Genomic DNA, 21,677 nt, shown 5'->3' with positions numbered 1-21,677 from the left:
CAAAAGTATGCTTCCATTTCATCAAATATTGGTTTTCTAGGCTGAAAAGTGACAAACAGTATAAAGCTGTGCCTTTCCACATTGCCATTTCCTCCTTCAGATGGAAACCAATCTGTTTAAAAATCAAGTCACATGGTCACATTCTCATTAAAATGCTAAGCAGAAATATTCTTCAATCTCTGAGAGATCCCCTATTTGCAAAGGGATGGTTTGGTACCAAAAACATTGTATAAGATAGTGGATATATCAGCCTAGTGTAGTATATAATTATACCAATAGATATCAGAGGTTAATTATTTCCTTAAACGCTTGACTGGAAACCCTTCTCATCTCGGCTGCCTGCCTGCGTTGGCATTCAGCAAGGGGAAAATACTCTGCAGTGCTCTGAGCACAGTTCCTTGATTTGGTTTAAAGTCTTGTGTCACTTTTCCAATATCATACTTGAGCTCAAAGTGCACCATAACATTTTAAAAGTAAAATATGTCAATCTATATCCACATCGGCATAATACCCAAACACAATAGATGAAACCTGCAAAACCAGTAAACAATTCAATACACAATATAGTTCCATATGCTTAAGTTCCTCTGGGGGCTTTTATTTAGAAGGCGGGGTATAAATAAAATAATTCTAAACTTAATGTATCAGAAAAAATATATTTATATTATTTGTATTACATTTATATCTCACTTTTCCTACAAGGTGGACAGTGGTATGCAGGATTCTCCCCTCCATTTTATCCTCAAAACAACCCTGTGAGGTAGGTCAGGCTGAGAGATTGTGACTTATCCCAGCAAGCTTCATGGCTGAATAGGGATTTGTCTCCCAGGTCCTAGCCCAAGACACCAATAAGTAAGCCTGACCGATGACCCCTGAGTAAACATGCATAGAATTTCACTGTTGTGTCTGACTGACTGCTGCTCCCTGCCTGGAAATAAGAAATCTAACAACACAAAACACTGTGGCCAAGCCAAGGAAGCCTTGGTGTCTTTGTAGGTGGATTTCACGCCTATCTTTTTTTAACCGAGGGTCGTTTTGAGTCGCCTCTTGCAGCCCAGACACAGATTTAACGCCTCGGTGAGCGCCAGGTTAGCCTACCTCATGCTTCAAGCTGATCATTGACGTTGACAAGTTCTAAGGCTGACTCTTGATCAAGACAAATAGGCAGCTCGCCTGGAGCCGCATTAGCGAGGCTTTGCTTGTCTCGTCCCTGGCTGAGGAGCTGCTTCGCGCGCTCACGTCGCAGCTCGGGCCCTCTTGCACTTACAGTTTAGTACTCCCCACAACTCTTTCCATATGTCTCTTTGGCCAGATAAGGGCCCCTCTTCGTGCATCGGATGAAGGCAGCTGCAACTTGCAGCCCAGGAAAGCACATGTGTCCCCCAATAAATTTAACGCGCGCCTTCTCTCTTCTCCTTCCTCCTTTCCCTGCGGACCTTTGCATTTGGGGCGGTTCACTGCCCTCCCTCTTCCTCTCGGCCCCTCCTTCCTTGCAAGCTCCCCGCCCCACGCCCCTTCTCCCTGGGACTGGACTGGAAGCGCCAGGCGAATGGCAAAGTCCTTCCAGGCGTCATGATGGCCGCGAGGCCCCGTCGGTGGTTGCGCGCTGCTGCTGCTGCTGCTCTCCTGAGGATCCCGGGGGGCTGCAGAGGGTGCCACGTCGGGGTGGCTGCCTCCCTGAAGCGGGAGTACGACGCCGTCGTGATAGGGGCAGGTGGGTGGTTCTGGCAGAAAAGCAAGGGCCCGGTGTCCAGGCGGGAAACATAAAAGTGGGGGTCACTCCATGCCCCCCCCCGAACAAGATGCCCAGGGCGGTCTAGCAGGGGGGCACGTGCTAATGAATGCTTCCCACGAGGAAGAGGAAAGCCAACTTTCCTGCAGGAGAAGAATTGCGAGCAAGTGGGCAAAGAATGGTCTTAGGCTGGAAGGTTGGTTTTGAAAGACGATTGGCCAAATATAGAGAGGAAAAGACTTGTTCGAAGCATCTAGCTGTGATGGCTGTGCTCATCCTCCACAGTCGAGGCAGTCTGCTGGATGGGCCACTGACCTGATGCCTCAGGTTATCTATCTATCTATCTATCTATTACTGATAAACAACCCTGATAAACAACTATTACTGATAAACAACCACTTTTATTACAGACCTCCGACGTACAACGTGCTTTTCGGAGCATTAATATTAGGAAGGCAGCTGGACCGGATGGAATTATGGGACGAGTCATTAGGGACTGTGCTGCAGAATTAGCTGGTGTATTTACGGACATTTTTAATCTATCCCTGTTGCAGGGTTCTGTCCCTACCTGCCTGAAGACATCGATTATAGTGCCAGTCCCTAAACAGTCAGTGGTGGTATCTCTCAATGACTACAGACCAATAGCCCTAACATCTGTCGTTATGAAATGCTTTGAGAGATTGGTGCTAGATTATATTAAGGCTGGTCTTCCATCCACTCTAGACCCGTTCCAGTTTGCATACAGAAGAAATAGATCTACTGATGATGCTATTTCCATCGCTGTCCATACTGTACTGAGTCATCTAGAACGACAGGGAACCTACGCAAGGCTGTTGTTTGTGGACTACAGTTCTGCCTTTAATACAATTCTACCAGACAGGTTATTCCTTAAAATGACCAATTTGGGTATACATCAGAAGATCTGTTTGTGGGTAAGGAATTTCCTGACCGATAGGCCGCAGACAGTGAGAATGGGACCTTACTATTCTTCTACTCTAGTATTAAGCACAGGAGCCCCTCAGGGGTGTGTGTTAAGCCCCTTTCTCTATTCCCTGTACACATTTGACTGCACCCCACTGTATAAGTCCAACACAATCATCAAATTTGCGGATGATACAACAGTGGTGGGGCTCATTAGTGAGAATGATGAGGCTGCTTATAGGAAAGAAGTACAGGGGTTAATTCAATGGTGTAAAGAAAATAATCTTATGCTTAACACCAAAAAAACCAAAGAACTCATAATTGATTTTAGGAGAAAGAAAAGTGTATTTTTACCATTGCACATAAATGGCGAGGAGGTGGAGAGGGTTGGTAGTTTTAAATACCTGGGCACTTACATCTCTGAGGACCTCTCATGGACTGCAAATATTAATATGGTTGTGAGGAAGGTGCAGGGGAGGTTGTATTTCCTGAGAATGCTCAGAGGATTGAATCTATCTCAGCACCTACTTCTGTCCTATTATCATAGTACCATTGAGAGTGTCTTAACCTATAGTATATTATCGTGGTATGGGAGCAGCTCTGGAATGGATAAAAAAGCTTTACAGAGAATAATTAAAATTGCCCAGAATGTTATTGGGCTCCAACTACCAACCCTGGATGAGATCTTCACGTCTCGCAGCTTGAAGAAGTCACACAATATCCTGAGAGATCCCACCCATCCTGCTCACAACCTCTTTGAACTGTTGCCTTCGGGCAGAAGATACAGGACAATGAAAACACGAACCACACGCCTTCTGAATAGTTTCTATCCAAGAGCTCTGATTGCACTAAATAATGATCTCAGGGCCAGTTGTAAGAAATAGCAAGCAGTGAGTAGTAAGGAATGAGATAGGTTTTAGGTTATGCTCTGCTTCTAATAGGTTTGTGTTATATTCTGGATTATGTATGTTTTAATAGATTATGTCTGAATAGGATGAGAGTGTTGGAGATACGTGCAAATGTGTATGTGAATCCGGTCTTGGGTGTTTGATTTTCGTTGTTGTGTATACTGTGTATATACGGACAATGACAATAAATTTATCTAATCTATCTATCTATCTATCTATCTATCTATCATCTATCTATCTATCATCTATCATCTATCTATCTATCATCTATATCTATCTATCTATCTATCTATCTATCTATCTATCTATCTATCATCTATCTATCTGTCTGTCTATCTGTCTATCTATCTATCTATCTATCTATCTATCTATCTATATTGCCTTTATATCCCACCTTTTTCTCCAAGGAGCTCAAGGTGGCATACATGGTTCTCCCCATCCACAACAACCCTGTGAGGTAGGATAGGCCAAGAGGCAGTGACCGACCCAAGGAGAGCTTCATGGCCAAGTGGGGATTTCAACCTTGGTGCCTTAGGTCTGGCTCCAGCAGGACATACTGGCTTACTGGTTTGATGGTGCTATGCAAAGGGAGGACACTTTAAACTGGAGGAAGGGTGGCTGGGATTGCCCATTTATTTGAGAGAAAGCTCCAGTGAACTCAGCAGGGTTGACTTCTGAGTAAACATGCTTCACTTCAGACTGTGGGACACAGTTTTGGAAAAGAACAACTTTAAAGAAGCTTTTTTTAAAAAAGAAGTGCATTGTGGCCAAGTAAATTGTGGGAGGAGGAGGTGGCGCAAATCAAAGCTGCTCATCTTGTCTCTTTGCAGGACACAATGGACTGGTGGCTGTGAGTACTGAGAACTCCTGAGGGGACATGGCGTCGGGCCTTTTGGCCCTCTGGGAAGAGATTGAGAGATTGGCTCGGAGGGAGGGGGCTGCTGGTCCCTACCTGGCTTGTCATCTGGGGAAGACCATCTTCTTGCCTGGTGATTGTTAAGCTCAGCAAAAGGCATGGGGTAAGCAGCTGGGACTTATTCATGGGTAAGGGGATGCTCCTTGCATCTTCAGGCTGCCTACCTGCAGAAAGGTGGTTTGAAGACAGCTGTGCTGGAGAGAAGACACCTTGTGGGAGGTGCAGCAGTCACCGAGGAGATTATCCCAGGTAAGAGCTGTGCTTCCAGGTTGCTGCCCTCCTGCTTCTCCAGGCAGCATCCGATTGCTGCTCCTCAGTGCACCTGACATGTCCTGTTCTACAGGGTTTCGCTTCTCCAGAGCCTCCTACCTGCTCAGTCTGTTGAGACCCCAGATTTACTCAGAGCTGCAGTTAAAGGTATGGGCTGTTTGCTTGTGCTGGTGGGGCAGGGCGAGCAATGACAGTGGGAATTGCTGGGGTCCTGCATGGTTTTTGGCCATTTTTGCTTGTCATTTTTGGGGCACCCCTGAAGCTAAACCCCTGCCAAATTCTCTTCCCTTCCTTCCAAAAATAAAAAGTTCTGATTTGCTGAACAGACCTTGTAACTTCCCAATTATCCAAAGTTACCATGTAACAAAGACCAGGGCAGTCTCTTTTCACTCTGCTTTCCCCCACTTTTTAATCTTTAGCCAGCAATTTCAATCCAGGAAGTCAGTCATAGTTCTACCATAGGCCTAGGGGCATAGGAAAGGGAGGGGGGGCAGTCTGCCCCAGGTGCCATCATGGAGGGGGGTGACAAATTATCAAGGAACAATTACTGCCCTACTAGGGTGGTTCATAAAAAACTTTTTTTTAAAAAAATGCCTGCTCTGAAGGTCTTATCTTACTACACTAGGGATTAGTGTAGATTACTACATGCAGGAAATTAGTGAAATTTCATGCATATCAGTTAATATCTTGACCCTTCTCCATGAAAATAGCTGTTTACTTGGCCATTTTCCTATGTTGTGAAGGCTGAAATTTCAATTCACTGCAGCCATCCTACTGCCCTACCCTCCGCTGGGCTTCCCGGGTCCTGGAAAGTCGGCCTATGTGAAGAAAATGAGACTAGGCTGAGTATATTAGGCCTTGTCTTCGCCTCGCCCCCTTGCATGCAGCCAATTTTTCTTGATTTTACTGCTGTGGTGTTTTTTTGTTTTTTGTTTTGGTAAACCACTTTGCAGGTTTTTTAAAATAAATTTTATTAAATAAATAAACAATAAATATAAATAAAATAACACAAGCCAAAACACAATCCATCCTGTAGATTTAAGTATCTGTCCATAGTCGCCTACTTGTTATCAGAGGCCCAGAATCTACATTCCTTTGTAAGAAAACAAAACAAAACAACACAATGGGGGGGGGGGGGACAAGAAATTTTCTGCACCACCGGGTACCACCTGACCTTGCTACTCCTCTGCATAGGCCCAGCCCCGTAGAATCCTCTGCCAGAGGCCTCTAAACTCATACTGAAAATTACTCTATTCTACTAGGATTCTGTGGACAATTAAAAATACATCTTTCCATAATAATTAATTCAATGATCTCTGGTTTTAAATTTTGTATGTGTTATTATATATCAATACTGTGGCAAACCACTTTTATATTTTAATGATATTTTAATATTTTTTTTTAAATAATTTTTAAAATAATTTTTAAAAAGTATAAACAAACAACAACAAAAACAATTCCAAATCCAAATATTGAGCTTACTCTGAACCTCCTGACTTTCCCCCAACCCCTCCATGGGTCCTAATGATAATATTTACAGCTGCATATCAGTATTTATCCAAAAAATATTCCTTCTAAATTATCCATATTTTCTGTTACTTTACAAGTGTGATTAAAATCCTGCTAATGTTTTAACTTGCTTACAGTGGTCTTGTAAATAAATTATAAACTTTCCCCATTGTTTATTAAAGGTCTTTTCTTCTTAATTTCTGAGCTTCCCAGTTAATTTTGCCATTTCGGCATAGTCTGTCAACTTGGTTTGCCATTCTTCTTTGGTCGGCGTTGTCCCTTACATCTTTTAATAAATTAATATGCTTGGATGACTAAGCTACCAGGTTCATACACATTCTGACTGGAGGACCCCTGACACTCAAGTTGTACAGTCTGAAATAGTCATTCTTCATCCCTCAGTCTTGGTATCCCATTTGTCATTGAGGTAGATAAATACTTATAATCTAAAGGCTGTCAGTTACTAGGTTTAGGCTGAGAAGGTGAGGTTTTTATTCATTTAGGTTGAGAGATGACATGTGGTACAAGCCTATCCATGTTTGTTCAGAAGCGAGTCCCACTACATTCAGGGCTCGCTTCTTGTTCGGTAGGTGCATGTGGGACTGCAGCCTTAATTGGCTGATGACACAGTGCATAACATTCTGAATGATATGACCAATGGGCACAAATTCTAAGGCCAGTGTTCACAACTTGGTCTTGGTTGAGGCCCGTGGACCTGTGACAGTGAAGCCTCTCCTAAAATCCAAGGACCTAGCGGTTTATATCTGTATCTGCCTCACCTCATGTGTGTGATAATACAGTATGTTCTGTGTCCAGGCCTAGAGCCCATGCTGCCTTCTGTTTTCCAGAGACACGGTTTAAAAGTGCTTCCGCGTGACCCTTATTCCTACACACCGCTGCTGGAGGATGCTCGGGCCGGAAAAGCCCCCCGCTCACTGCTGCTGGGGAACAACATGGCTGACACACAGAGCCAGATTGCTCAGTTCTCTGTAAAGGATGCCCAGGTATTGTGGGGAAAACTTCCTCAGGTATGGAGGGTTGAGAAACAGGCCCAGCCCAAGACATTTTGTTGCTGGAGGGGGGAATGGTCAAACACAGCCTCCCGCCCAGCCAAGTAATTTTGGCCCCTGCAGGGAAATCGCCCAAAGCATCCCTCTGGCAGTAAAAAATACAATAGTAATAATCATAGAAGCAGCTTGCTGGGTGGGCCAAAATCAATGTGCTAGCTTCCCAGCAGGTGAGTTGCTGTCGCTTACCAAGATGGGGAGCGGGGAGGCAGCAGGGAACTCAGCACGTTGCAAACACACTGGCAGGAGTGTTGGATTGGCTTCGCCATTGTGTTTGCACCATCCTCCCTGCAACTTCTTGTAACCCACCTGCCGGGAGACTAGTCTAGCATCTCCACCCCACTTGGTGAGCTGCTTCTGAATATTAAATCATTTGCTTTCATGACAGCTAAAATCAGCTGCCTTAGGTAGCTTCCTCATTCTGCCTCATGGTAGCATCGGCCTGGGCAAAAGTGTTGAATGAGTCAGGGCCACAGGGCACAGGAAACTGGGCCCAAAGACCTGCAGGGACTGACTGGGCCCCAAACACTCACGACTGGCCTATGAGAAAACATTCCCTTGGCAAATGGAAGTTGTTGTCTTGGGAGAATCTCTGCTTGACATGGCTGATAGAACAGCACACAGCAGTTTTCTTTTTCCTTTGTAGGCCTTTCCCAAGTATGAGGCGTTCATGAACCGCTTGGTGTCAGCCATAGACCCTCTTCTTGATACCTGCCCTTTGGACGTGGCTGGTTTCAGCCAGGGCTCCCTTCTTCAGAAGCTCAGAGCCTTACGAGGCTTGCGGGCCCTGATCCGTGCAGGTAAAGGATGGAGGGGCTAGACCAACATTCTTGGGCTCAGGGTGGCCTTAAATCAAGAATGTGTGCCCACTGGATTTCCCCTCATGGGCCATTTTGTGTGTGTATGCGTGTGCAACTGAACCTCTGACCTAACTACTTAAAATGGGGTAGCTAACCTTGTTGGTGTCAGATGCACATTTGGAAATCTAGGGAACTGTTATGGGCACCACAAAATACCCATTTCACGAAAGAGAAATTGGCAATGCGCAGCCTTCCCCTTCAAACAAATGGAAAAATTGCACTCCCCAAACAACTAAAACAACTAAATACGAGCCAAAACAGAAGCCCCCCCCCCAAGGGTATCCGATGAAAGCAACACTCAGTTGTTAAAAAATAAAAATTGGGAGGAGCAGGGAGATTGGCAGGTATCAGGGGGTGTCTGTAGCTCCTGTGGTGCTTGTGAGTGCCACATTGGAGACCCCAGATGTTGACGGTGTGTCAGAACCTCTATATGTGTTACCCTATGCTGGTGATGGGGCAACCTGTGGGCCCATAATCCCTGACCATTGGTCATGGTGCCTGGGCCTGATGGGAATTAGAGTTCAACGGTGTCTGAAGTTTAGCAGGTTTCTCAACCCTACCCTTCATTTATCTCTCTACCAGCCCTTTGTTGCTCTAAACACAGGTTGTTTACAACCGGAACAACCCCCCAGGCAGTGTGCTTGGAGGGGCAATAGTGGCAGAGGGCTACTGTTACTGTGGGTGAGGGCTTCTCAGAGATATCTGGTTGTCCACTGTGACAAAGGTGATGCTGAATTTGATAGACCATTTGTTTGTTCCAGCAAGGCTCATTCTTTGACTTGGCTCAGCTGCTTGCCTGACCAGCGGGAGAAGCAATGCTCACCTGGTTAAACCTTTTGTTAGGGACTGACAGAGGTTCAGGGATGCTTTTTAACCTCTGGCTCTGTATTTGAACTACATCGGACCCCTGTTTTCCTTTTTGCCAGGCTTTACTCTGGGGAAACAGCTTCCGCAATATTATCAGGTTCTAACGGCCCCCATTTCCAAGGTAAAAACTACTTCATGACCCAGTCAGAATCCCTCCTTCTCATCAGAATGGTTTCTGCTCCTTCTATAATCAATCAGCAGGTTCCTTTAGACGTTGCATACTGAGCCTGTTCCTCTTTCACCTTATTGCAGATCTTGGATTTGTGGTTTGAGTCAGAGCCCCTGAAAGCAACACTGGCAACAGATGCAGTGATAGGTGCCATGGCTGGTCACCACACACCAGGCAGTGGGTAAGGTTCTCTTCAGGTGCACACAGCCTTTGGTATTTGCCCATCCTGCCTCTGTGCACACCCTTCCCACTCCCCGTTTCAGGTCTGGCCCCAAAATCTGTTGCTTATGTGAATACCCAGAGCAGAAGTGGGGAACCTGGGGCTCTCCAGATGTTGTTGGACTTCAGCTCCCATCAGTTCCAGCTGGTGTGGTCAGAGGTCGGGGATGAAGGGAGCTGTGGTCCAGCCACATCTGACGAACCTCAGGTTCCCCATCCCTTGTCCACCAGAGCCATCAGAGGTCTGCAGATGGGCAATGCTCAACACAAGCAGAGATGAGTTATTCCATACTTAAGAACTTCGTGGGCCAGGTTCAACTAACTAGTTGCAGTAGCAGAAGGCTGCACAATGAGTCCCGCCAGCACAATGGGACTCCCCACATTCTCAGTGCTGTTGTGCCCAGGTCCTGCTTGTAGGATTTCCAAAGGCATTGGGGATGCTGGACTAGATGGGCCAGTGGTCTGGTCTAGCCTAGCAGAGACCCGGTGTGGTGTAGTGGTTAAGAGCAGTAGACTCGTAATCTGGTGAACCGGGTTCGCGTCTCCGCTCCTCCACATGCAGCTGCTGGGTGACCTTGGGCCAGTCACACTTCTTTGAAGTCTCTCAGCCCCACTTACCTCACAGAGTGGGGAGAATGTTAGCCGCTTTGAGACTCCTTCGGGTAGTGATAAAGCAGGATATCAAATCCAAACTCTTCTTCTTCAGGTGCTTCTTGCACTCTTACCTTATGTTCCTTCCCTTCTCCCCCACCTTCCCATCAGCTCTGGCTGATCAGGAGAACCACCCCCTCTCTAGGAGGAGAGAGGAGATTGTTCCATCAGACAAGCAGAAATGCTTGCGCCGACAGAGCGATCTCCTTAGCGCTGCTTTGAATCCCGCCCCAGGCTTTTATTTTTTTTGTCGGTCCTTCGGGACTGAAAATGTAGGGCATTAAATATTGTAATAAATAAAGCCATTAATGATAACAACGTGCACGAAGGGGAAAGTGCTGTGCATTGTAACAGAGCCTAGCTTAGATGAATGCAAGCAGGAGGTAAAGAAAGCTGAGATGGCGCCAAGCCTGCCAAGCGCTCCTGGCCAGCTTCTGCTGGGGAGATGCTGCGTCTTGTGCCATGCTCTGGGAGCTCTGAGCCCTGCCCGTGGCAGCCCCTAACTCTTGGTCTTTCTCGTAGGTATGTGCTGCTGCACCATGTGATGGGTGAGCTGGAGGGGCGCCAGGGGGCCTGGGGCTATGTGGCTGGGGGCATGGGAGCGCTTTCCCAGGCCCTGGCCAATGCTGCAACTGCACTCGGGGCTGAGATCTTCACGGAGAAGGTGGGTGGATCCAGTGAAGGGCAAGCAGTGCAGTGCGAGGGATACTGACATAATGGGATGGCACAGGGGAAAGAAGTTATCCTGGCACAATTCCCAGAGGGGTAGCTGTGTTCATCTGTGTGGCAGCAAAAACAACCTAGAGTCTTGTGTCACCTTAAAGATGAACAAGTTTGGCAAAGGCTTTATCTGATGCACAAAGCCTAATCCTCAGTTGCTGCGACATACGTATTTACAAATGAAGGCAAGAGCCTTGAAAGCAGCGAGGCCAGAGGGAAATTAAAAGCAGAAAAATGCAGGCAGAAGCAATGCAATTATAGCCAGAATGCACACAGAGTCAGTGCAGTGCCCGTTTGCAACTGCAGTGAGAGGTGACAAAAATCGGCAAAGCTGAGTTAATTAACGTCTGTAGCGGGACAGGAAATCATTGTCTCTATTCAGACCCAAATGGATAGAGGCAAACCTCTCCATGAATTGTGCTTCAGCAGACTCTGGTCCACAAAACGCCCTGGTGATTTTCCTGGAGCAGTGAATGCAACCGCTTGGTGCCAATGGGATGCCACATTTGGCATGCACCAAAAGATGGAGGCAAAATGACACCCTCCAAAATGACAGTGATGTTGGCATTGGTGGGGAGGGTGAGAAGCTGAAGCCAGGGTCCTTCCTACCCCTGCTGGTATCTTGTTGATATGGGGCAGGTGGGAATTAGCTTTCTCCAGGGACGCATTTATACTCTCGTTTACTTCTCCCTCTTCTCAACCTGCAGGCTGTTGCCCAGATTCTTCTGAGCTCAGATGGGAAGGCGCAAGGTGTTTGCCTCCAGGACGGAACAGAAGTGAAGAGCCGCCTGGTCCTGTCAAATGCATCTCCGCAGCTCACCTTTCTGGAATTGACTCCTCAGGTGAGTCCTCCTCCTTGGCATAGCATGGGAAGCCTTGGGGGGATTCTCCAGACTTTTCCACTAGCCTTGCTTTTTCCTATCAAGCAGCAGGATGCCCAGAGCTTGCCAAGGATGTAAGGTAGGTCTATTTGCCCTCTGGTCCTTGAGGGACAATACCAGTTTATTACAGATACCCTAGAAGAGTGGGGAGCAGAGGCACCCCCTTTAAGGCTGAGCCCTCACCTAGGAATGATCAAGCAAAATATCCTGCTGTTCTGGTCCAGGCTAACTGAGAAAGCCCAGTTTCTACAACTCAGTAGACAGTTGCACTTTCTGGCTTTCTGTACCTGCAAGCCAGAGTGTTGCTGTGAAAGGAGGAACTGAGCTGACCAGAGACTGAATGCATGCAGAGAGAGGGAAGGAGAGTTGAGGATGAGAGTGAAGAAGCTGAGTCCCAAACAGTGTTCTTCTGGTTTCTCCTATTCTTCCATAATATCAATGAACTATGTGTTTTCAGTACAGCTGGGAAACGCTCTCAAATTTAATGTTTAATCTAATATTGGACCACTTTGAGCCACCCTACCTTAAAAACACTTCAGGGCTCTCTGGTCTGCTGTGTTCGGGGGGGGGGGTACTGTCTGGGAGTGCTGCCTTCATAGGTAGATTATTATTATTAGCTTTTAAAGTTTGATGTTTTGGTGTGTTCCTTTATACTTCATTGGAAGCTGCCCATAGTGACTGGGGCAACCCAGTCAGATGGGTGGGGTGCAAGAAATGCATTATTATTATTATTGGTGGACTTGTAAAAGGGTAAAAAAGCATTGGAAAATGATAAATAATGAATTGAAAAAAATGTTCAAAAGTACTTAAAAAAAAAAAACCCCAGTATCTTTTCTGTTGGGGATAATTCAGACTGAAATTCCCAGGTGTCAAAAAAGGTTATTTATGTATGCCACTACTGTGGTCCATGTTTTGTTAGCCCCAAAATGGAAAATGAGCAAGGTCCCAAGCAAAGAAGAAGGGAAACTTAAATTGACAGAATATGTGCAGCTTGCAGACTTAACATATGGAATAGGAGAACAAGAATAACATACGTTTAGAGAAGATTGGAAAGTGTTTATTTAATATATGGAAAATAACTGTGTACAGCTGAAAACGCTGGCAGCATTAAGATAAATTCAACAGTGTAGATAAGTTTTGATGGATGTATTAATGGAATACTGAATGGTACAGTTTTTGTAAAATATGCAGGGATTTATGATATGCAGAATGAACCATAGAAAGAGAAAAAGGGAAGTCATTGATATCTTAAGGATGTAAAAATCAGTACTTTAGTACTTTAAATTGTAAAACAGAAAATTTAATAAAAAAAATATATAATGTGTTTGTGTGTGAAATGTTGAAATATATTATTTATTGTTGTTGTTGTTGTTATTAGCATTAGCATTAGCATTAGCATTAGCATTAGCATTAGCATTGGAATCAGAGGCAATGAACTGGCTGCCCAGGATGCTAGGACAGCAACACCCCTTTGGGGGACTGATTACCAGCTGTTAAAGTGTGTGTGTGTGTGTGTGTGTGTGTGCGCGCGTGAGAGAGAGAGAGAGAGAGCGAGAGAGCGCAGTTTAACCTCCAGTTTTCTTCCAGATACCAAACTATATCCACAGGATTCTCATTCTGTGTCTGGCTCTTCTCTCTAGGAGCAGCTGCCCCCAGAATTTGTCCAGAGAATCTCCCAGTTTGACTCACGCTCTCCAGTCACCAAGATCAATGGTGAGTATTGCATGGAGGCAAAGTGGGCCAGATGCTTACATGCAAAGGTCCTGCACTTCCACGGTCCTGCAAACAGCAGGCAGGAGAAGAGTCACCCTGTGGATGAAGAATTTTACACGCGGAAGAGAGCGGAAGTCTTTCAATGTCCTGCCCAAGGGCAGTAGATGCAAACGTGGACCTTGTGATCAAGTGAGGCCAGCAGCACCATGTGTGGCCAGCAGAGGGAGCAGTAACACTACTAATGGGTGGTTTTTCAAGAAGGTTTCAAGGAGCAGGTTCATTCATTTGTATGCCTCTTCCCTCTGCCCGCCCAAAATCATGCTCAAAGCAGATAATACAAAGAAAACAGGAATGCATTTCAAGCAAACACTACAAAAACAATTTCATCACAACAGCAAAACAAGAGCAAATGTAATAACGTTTTTTAAAAAATGTGTTTTGATACAATAAATATAACAAGATTGCTTAAACAACATGCAACATTCAATAGCAAACATACCAAGGGGGCATCAGTTTCACCTTAGTCCTAGAAACACCCCTTTCCCTGACGTTGCTCAGGGTCCCCCCCCCCCTGCAGCACTCGCAAGGCTTCCAAGGGCAAGAAGGGTGGTGGTGACTGGAAACATAATGATGTGGTCTAAGTCTTCCCAATAAAATGCCCAGGCCAGCTGCTGCGAGAATAGAGGGAAGAATTAGGGAAGCAAGACTCCAGGGCTCCCATTTTCTCTTCCATAAGAGCCCTGGGTTCACCCTGCTCTCCCCTCCCCATGAATATTTATGCAACTTTCTCCTAAAACCTCTTAATAATCAAATAAGTGGTTGGTAGCCATTTTTTCCTTCCTGCCCTGCTGTTTCCTTGCTGATAGTGTGTTGGTGGCAGAGGGACATGTATCCAATCAGGACGGAGGGACTGGATGTTCCCCTTCTCACAGATGACTGGCCTGCCTGCTCTTTCCGGCTTTCCTGAAGACGCTGTTAATAAATCCAAATACCACTTGGCTATAAAATAACAATGAGTTCATGCAGCTGCACCTGGACGCACTCTAATAAATTAGGTGCAATGTGCTAAAAAGTGCACCTCCCTCTTGCACCAAAAGGCAAGCCACTCTGACACCACAGAGGGTGTTTGTGCTTTATTTGGAAATGGGGACATTGCTTTTAGAACTTGGAAGCAGGTCCACCACACAATTGCGCATGGAGGCAGAGCAGGGGTGGGGAATTGCAGGCCCTCAAGTGTCCTTGGGACTCTTCCCAGAATGCACCCTCGGCCTTACTTTACATCCTTCTTGTTTTTGCCCAGCTGGAATGAAGGTCATGAGTGGCTGGGGTCTCACTGGCACTGCACCTCGCAGAGTCCCAGGTGGCCTGAAAGCAAAGTAGTAGTAGTAGTAGTAATCATTTATTTAGACCCCGCCCATCTGGCTGGGTTTTCCCAGCCACTCTGGGCAGCTCCCAACAGAATATTAAAAACACAATAAAAGATCAAACATTTAAAATTTCCCTAAACAGGGCTGCTTTCAGATGTCTTCTAAAAGTCAGATAGTTGTTTATTTCCTTGACATCGGATGGGAGGGCGTTCCACAGGGCGGGGGCCACTACTGAGAATTCTTGCAGTGAGGGAAGCCCCAGAAGGCCCTCAGAGCTGGCCCTCAGTGTCCGGGCTGAACAGTGGGGTTGGAGACACTCCTTCAGGTATACTGGGCCAAGACCGTTTAGGGCTTTGTGCTCGGAAATGTCCTGGGAGCCATTGTAGGTCTTTCAAGTCCGGTGTTATGTGGTCTTGGCGGCCACTCTCAGTCACTAATCTAGCTGCCATATTCTGGATTAATTGTAGTTTCCAGGTCACCTTCAAAGGTAGCCCCACGCAGAGCACATTGCAGTAGTCCAAGTATTGAAAATGAGGGGGAAGAGGTGGGAGTTGTGGGGCTTAGCACAAAAGACTTGGGCCTTGGGCCCCCTTTGCTCCTCCCCTGACACCCCCCCCCCCCCGTCCAGCCTCACCCTCCGTTCCTTCTATCCACAGTGGCTGTGGATCGGTTGCCTGATTTCCGAGCGGCCCCCAATGCCAGGGATGGCTGCCCCTTGCCCCATCACCGGTGCTCCATCCACCTCAACTGTGAAGACATACAGCTCTTGCACCAGGCCTTTGAGGACGCCTGCCAGGGGAGGCCGTCGAGCAGGTATGGGTGGGAATGCTAATCCCCACAAGGACTGACTGGCACAGGTGGGCAGGATGGGGAATCCTTTAGCTAAAATTGGCCCCATCCTAGCCAAGGAACAAGAACAGCTAAGGGAAAGAGTGTGCTTAAAACTGAGTTACAAGGGGCTCTTGTCTCGTGTCAAACAGCTGTGAGTGGACCTTGGTTGCTGCTTTCTTGCATCTGTAAAGCCCTGCCGGGCAAGTCCCCTGCGTGACCCAGGGCCTCATGTCCTGTTTCCTAACACTGCGCTTGTTTGCGAATCAGAAGAGCCCAGATTTGTCTCCCTCGTTGTTGCCAAAGCCCAAGCGGAGATCAGCTGTAAGAAGGGAGAGAAAATGTAAAAATTGCAGAGGAGAGCTGACCGCTGCAGAAACCCACATTGCTCACAGCAGCCTCGTTTTGGCATAGTTCCTAGTCTCAAGACCTTACCATGATACGATCCTGGTCTAATGAGATAAAACTCCTCTTCTCGAAAAACAAATGGATATTGTCAAGTTCTTCTCCAGCATATTTATAATCCTGTGTGTGCTTTGGGAAGCACTGTTTCCTACACACACAATTAGCTGTTTTAGACGCTGGAGTGTCTGCCAGCCATCTGCCCCAGGGACGAGTGCAGGGCAGACACTTTCATTTAGATGCACCTCCTGCACCGCCGGCTTTTGGCAACCGTTCTGCTCTGCCTTCCATTGCAAACTCCCTGAAACAGCAAAAGGCTCTGCTAGGTGTCTGCACCACCACCCTGTGTCGCTCTGGTTATTATCATTTGTTCAGCCCTTTAAGAGCAGAATATAAATTACATTCCCTCTTGCAGTTCACCTTGGAGTTCAACCTCTTATAGTGTCCATTGTACAGAAAACAAATAAACATGCATGCATGCTCAGTTCCACTGAGCTTAATTTTACTTACTCCTAGACATATGTGCATAGAATTGCATCCTTGGGCTTTAAGCATCGTGTTCTTAACAACATGTTAGATTAAGCTGGAAAATGGAAAGCTGCATCTTTCAGATTCAACACTCTCAAGCCCTGGGCCACATCTGTCACAAATACAGTACATGATTCCCTCCTCAACGTTTACTGTATTAGTTTATGGGAATAACCATTGCTCAAAAACTTTTTTTATTTTTGCAAGATCAGCAGCAAGCAAGTAGGAAGTATGCAACATTGTCCTGCATTGTTATCACTCTACATACTATGGGTCTTTTCAATGAGTAATTTCCAGGCTTTTGGCCATCTTCTCTTCTAAATATGTGTCCCCCTTACATCCCCTTCTACTGCAACAGTGATGGTGGCCCTCCAGAAATTGCTGGACTCCAACTCCCATCATCTCCAGCCAGCATGGCTATTAGTCAGGGTTGGTGGGAGAGTCCAGCAACATCCACAACATCCAACCCTGCATTTTGCGATACCTGCAGGTCTACAGCCAGAGTAGAGTCACTGCTGGAAGCTTTGCTGGTGCTAGATGGAAAGTTCAGTAGGGCTGAAGCAGCTGCACTGAGGTTCTTCTGGACTTGACCCCAAGGGTTCCTGCTTGGCCTCTCTCTGCCGTTCCAGGCCCATGATTGAACTGTGCATCCCGTCTGCCCTGGACCCCACACTGGCTCCGCCGGGCTGCCACGTGGTCTCTCTCTTCACTCAGTACACCCCCTACACACTGGCCGGAGGGAAGCAATGGGACGACCGTGAGCGTGAGGACTATGCTGACCGAGGTACAGCCATTGTAGGGAGGACTGGCAGGAGCAATGGTGGTTTTGCGCTGTCTCTCAAGAAAGGGGAGAATTTTCCATTCTTGGGAAGGCTTACCACCACCCTAAACCTTACTCCTTTGGGCCATGTCTCCCATTTGCACACCCTTCTACCCTATCCTTCGCACCCCTTCTCTTTGGGGAGAGAACCCTCCTGCTTAAAACTGTGTAGCACAATCTTCTCTGGGTCTAGATGTTGCCCACTGGTCTTCCATGAGTCTCAGGGGTGGCTGGAGACCAATGCCCAGGGTCAGCTGAGAAGGGATTTCTCCATGGTGCCTAAGTGTGATTGTCTAGTCTTAGTGACTCTTGGGTGCTGAAATTCCAGTTGAATCCCTGTCAGAAAACCAGGTGTTTTTTTTGGGGGGGTGGATCCTGGGTGACTAATACTTAGCCTTCCTTGAGGCAACTCTCAGTCTTTCCCATGTGGCATCTCTTCCCCTTGTAGTCTTTGATTGTGTTGAAGCCTACGCCCCTGGGTTCAAGGCCTCTGTCATCGGCAGGGATGTCCTGACGCCTCCAGACCTTGAGCAGATCTTTGGCCTACCTGGTGGGGTATGTATTGGCTGAGAATCTCTGCCCATTGACTCTCCTGCCCAGTTTCGCCTTGCCATGCCCTTCCAGGCCAACCTCCCCAAACTGACTGATACGGCTTTGATGTTGCAGATGAGTTTTAACACCCACACAGACTTCTGCCCCAGCTGCCTCCCATCTCCCAGCCTCCACTTCTCGCCTCTCTTTGTACTGGGAAGCAGAGACAGGGCGCTGCTGCTTCCCAGCTACCTTGTCTGATGCTGCCTCTGGTTTTCAGAACATATTCCATGGAGCGATGTCTCTGGACCAGCTGTATTTTGCCCGGCCAGTGCCTTCCTATTCCAGCTACCGATCTCCAGTGGAAGGCCTCTACCTCTGTGGAAGTGGCGCCCATCCTGGTACGTATCTGGCAGGGGCAGCGCAAGGCCAGACAAGGCGTATCTGTGCTGCTGCAACAACGAGGGAGAGAGCCTGGTCTCAGTGGGAAGGGGATGGCTAGAGAGGACCAGGGAGGAGGGTGGGATGTCTGGTTGCGTTCCTGGTCCACATTTTCCTACAAGCCCACTGAATGCCGCATTGCTATGGGGTGAGTTTGCCATGCTCCTCTAAGGTGTCTCTAGAACTGGGTCTCAGGCTGTGCCTCTGGGGAGAGGAGCAGAAGGCCTTCTTTGCCCAAGGCCAAGAGAGAGAGGGCACTCCATGGGCGCCCCACCCTGGAGTGGGTGGAAATGCTGGGTTTTTTAACTCTTAAATATCCTGCCTATGTATGTAAGCCTGCTTGTATAATTTTTCAGTGTATTTCTTTACGTTTCAGTTTTGCCTTTTGCCCCGCCCACTTCAGCTTTTTGCCCCGCCCACTCTTGGAATGTGACCCTCCTCAGAAGGTTGGGCTCAAAGAGGTTTCCCACCCCTGCTGCAAAGGGCAGACATTTGTCTGTGCTGACCTTTCCCCCTGTGCTGCAAATCCCAATGAAACCCCTCCTCTCCTCTCTTTTACTTCACCTCAAGGAGAAGGGGTTTTTCACTGTGACAGGAGAAAGGGTCAACACCACTGACCCTCTCCCCCATAGCTTCTATGTAAAGCAAAACAAGCAAAATTCAACATGTACATCAAATGCAAGCACACATTTTATGCGCTGTGTCAGTGGCTTTGGCTTGGGTCTGCCTGGGATAGGTAGAGCTTTTGGTGTCTGGAAGGATAAATGGAGACATTCCCTGCCTTGTCTTCAGCCTCCTCCCTCCTGGCTTGGGACGGGATTGTGAATCTTCTCTGTGGGGCATTCTTAGGTTGGTTGAATGCTTTCTTACGATACAGCTAAGAAGGGGAATGAAAGGAGGTGCTCTCCCTTCTCTGGGTTCTTGCTGTGAGGAATTTTAGTCCCTTCCCATTCCTGCCCTGCTAGGAGGTGAATGAACTGGGTTCAAGGATTCCCAGTGGCAAATACCCACAAGAGTTCTACCATTTGGCTTGCTGGCTGTGGACCTGGTTAAGCTGCCCACCCTAGTCTTGCAACATCTCCCTTTTCTTCCCAGGAGGAGGTGTCATGGGAGCGTCAGGGCGCAATGCGGCTAGAATGGCTCTGGAGGATTTTAAGAAGCTGTGACCTCCCCAGTAGGACCCTTGAGCTGCCCTGGCTCAGGAAAAGGGACAGATGAGAAGCCACTCTGCTGCATTCTGTCTCTGCTAGAGAGAGATCTCCAGTCTTTTGCTCTGGGCTTGCACAGCCGTGGAGCAGGAGGTGGGCACGGCTCTTGCAGATAGATGGACACAAGTGTGCCACAAGCAAGTTTGCAAAATGCTCTTGCTACCATTACCGCTCCCAGCTTTATAAATCAGCTAATGTGCGCTCCTCCTGAATGCTCCTATTGTACCCGAGGCTGCAGTTTCTTGCAAAGGCTCTGGTTTCTGCTTCCTTCCTCCTTGGGCTGGTTGGGAGATGCATCCTGTGCTTCCTGCTACAGGAAAAAAGGGTAAAGTTTAGAGTCCTGGGTGAGGCTGGCTCCTGAGTAGAGACTGGGTATTTTAGTAGAATAGGGACCCACTGGGTTAAAACGCCCTGCAGCAGCAGCATTTCTTCTGAAAGCCCGTCTCTGCTGCCAAACCTAGGAAATAGGAGTCTGCCTTTCAGAGTCTGAACATTGGGTCCATCTAACTCAGGAGTGTCTGCACTGATTGGCTGTAGCTCTCCAGGGTTTCAGGCAGGGATGCTCTCCAAGCTCTACCTGGAGATGTCAGGGATTGAATCTGGGACCTTTTGCATGCAGGCAGATGCTCTGCCGCTGAGCTTACATCCCTTCCACCCCAACTTACAAGACAGCATCTTGGCTTCTGTTCCTTAATGTGCTAAAACACAGACATTCTGCAAATGTGGCTCCAAACACTGAACAAACTGTCCTGAGAAACAGCTTAAGATCTACACATCTCTGGAAGCTCAGCGTTTCATGCCACCCCAATCTCAGAGCGGTGCAGGATTCCAGAGTTTCCAGGGTTTGTGTTTCCTTTGGAAATGAGGCACAGCAGAGACTGTGGTGTCTTTATGATATATGGTTTATTTACACACCTGAGCCTGTGATAGAGGGGTTCACAGCATCAACACCCCAAGAAAGTCTTGTTTTTCCTCCTAGCCACAGCCTTGGCATCCAACAGAAATCAATCATTGCACTGCTTCTCTCCCTTTCCAGCTTGCAGCTTTTCTTCTAACTCACATCACTACAACTCTCTGCCCTCCACTCTACCTTTGTCCTTCTAAGTACCCACGAGTTGGGGGAGAGGCACCACCCACTTGCCTTCTTGCACAGAACCCCTTTCCTTTGTTCCCCATAATGGCCCATTGCCCATGCTATTGCCTCAACAGGAAGCTAGCCTGGCTTATGTTTTAACTCTTGCTGGGTCCAGGGGTTAGGAGTGTTCTAGCATACAGCCTGTTCCCCACCCCCAATTCATAACACAAGAAACAAGGCCAAGTTGTTACAGTGCTGCCTTAGCTAAGGGGCAAGGAGAGTCGGCTGCTGTTCGTGTCTGTTGACCTTGTGCTCCCTATCCAAAGCCGGACATGCCTGGCTGAGCCCCAGTCCAAAAGAGCCATATTTCTCACTAGCAAAGAGCAGCTGCTTGCAAACACCTCTCTGCATTCGGACTGCAAATCCAGCTTAGGAAGTGGCCGGTAGCCAGCTGTCCTCTCTGGCAAGAGCCACTGTTGGGTTTTGTGCCCAAGGCAGCCTGAGGATCCCACGGATCAGTTGCACTGGCTTTCATCCAGTTCCATCCCATTGAAATCAATGGGGATAAATCAGCTTAAATCTAAATACTCTGCTTTAATTGGCGGATGGAACCTAGCCAAAGTGTGTTGACACAATAAGGAAAAATCGATAGCTAACTTTCCTCCCTAGCTATGATGGATTGATTTCATGTGAAGAAATGATTGTAAAATCATTGCCAACGGTACACTTAGAAAATATATGTCCAAAGATTAAAGAGTTTTTAAAAGACTGAGAACCCAATCTTCCTTTGTAATAATCTTTCTCACTTTTTGGGGGGGTGGGGGAGGGGGGGAACTCTGCTACTGACCCCTGGGATGAGAAAGGCAGCCAAAATGCAACAGCTTTGCCGGTGAGGTTGCCAGCAGTTACAAGGTGCTGTTTTCCCAGGTATTCTTGCTGAGCACAATATCCATTCATTCCAATGCGACACAAAACTCAATTGAAATAAATGGGGGTTGTGTGCAGCAGTTGACGGACTTTCCCAAGGAGAAAAGTCTCGTGCTGACGGACGACTTTGTGTTATGTAATGCTCTG

The 21,677-nt window shown here is 47.3% G+C and overlaps 1 protein-coding gene across 3 annotated transcripts; it reads left to right on the top strand.

Annotated features, from left to right (window-relative positions):
* Nucleotides 1–1,322: 1,322 nt before the first annotated feature.
* On the top strand, nt 1,323–21,378 carry PYROXD2 (pyridine nucleotide-disulphide oxidoreductase domain 2). Of its 3 annotated transcripts, XM_081863489.1 has the most exons (16): nt 1,530–1,714; nt 4,392–4,411; nt 4,633–4,726; nt 4,821–4,894; nt 7,105–7,260; nt 7,970–8,123; nt 9,110–9,171; nt 9,303–9,400; nt 10,612–10,753; nt 11,517–11,651; nt 13,331–13,403; nt 15,427–15,583; nt 17,158–17,312; nt 17,797–17,903; nt 18,160–18,280; nt 19,416–21,378. In XM_081863489.1, the coding sequence occupies exons 1-16, from the start codon at nt 1,573–1,575 to the stop codon at nt 19,484–19,486; spliced, it is 1,761 nt and encodes a 586-aa protein (XP_081719615.1). In that variant the 5' UTR covers nt 1,530–1,572; the 3' UTR covers nt 19,487–21,378. The 3 variants fall into 3 exon arrangements, with proteins under 3 accessions (XP_081719616.1, XP_081719615.1, XP_081719617.1); XM_081863491.1 differs by lacking the exon at nt 7,105–7,260; XM_081863490.1 differs by lacking the exons at nt 7,105–7,260; nt 7,970–8,123 and having other exon boundaries at nt 1,323–1,714.
* Nucleotides 21,379–21,677: the final 299 nt, after the last annotated feature.

Source organism: Podarcis erhardii (assembly GCF_964252035.2).
Source record: "Podarcis erhardii genome assembly, chromosome: 5".
Lineage (NCBI taxonomy): Eukaryota > Metazoa > Chordata > Lepidosauria > Squamata > Lacertidae > Podarcis > Podarcis erhardii.
The sequence above is the reverse complement of the archived record's forward strand: the minus strand, read 5'-3'. Positions and strand labels throughout refer to the sequence as shown.

Bases quoted from the DNA above. Each gene is read 5' to 3' on its own strand.
- PYROXD2 (XM_081863489.1), top strand. From the start codon at position 1,573: ATGATGGCCGCGAGGCCCCGTCGGTGGTTGCGCGCTGCTGCTGCTGCT. The intron at 8,124-9,109 runs GTAAAGGATGGA...CCTTTTTGCCAG, and splicing joins GCGGGCCCTGATCCGTGCAG to GCTTTACTCTGGGGAAACAG. The intron at 9,401-10,611 runs GTAAGGTTCTCT...TCTTTCTCGTAG, and splicing joins CACCACACACCAGGCAGTGG to GTATGTGCTGCTGCACCATG.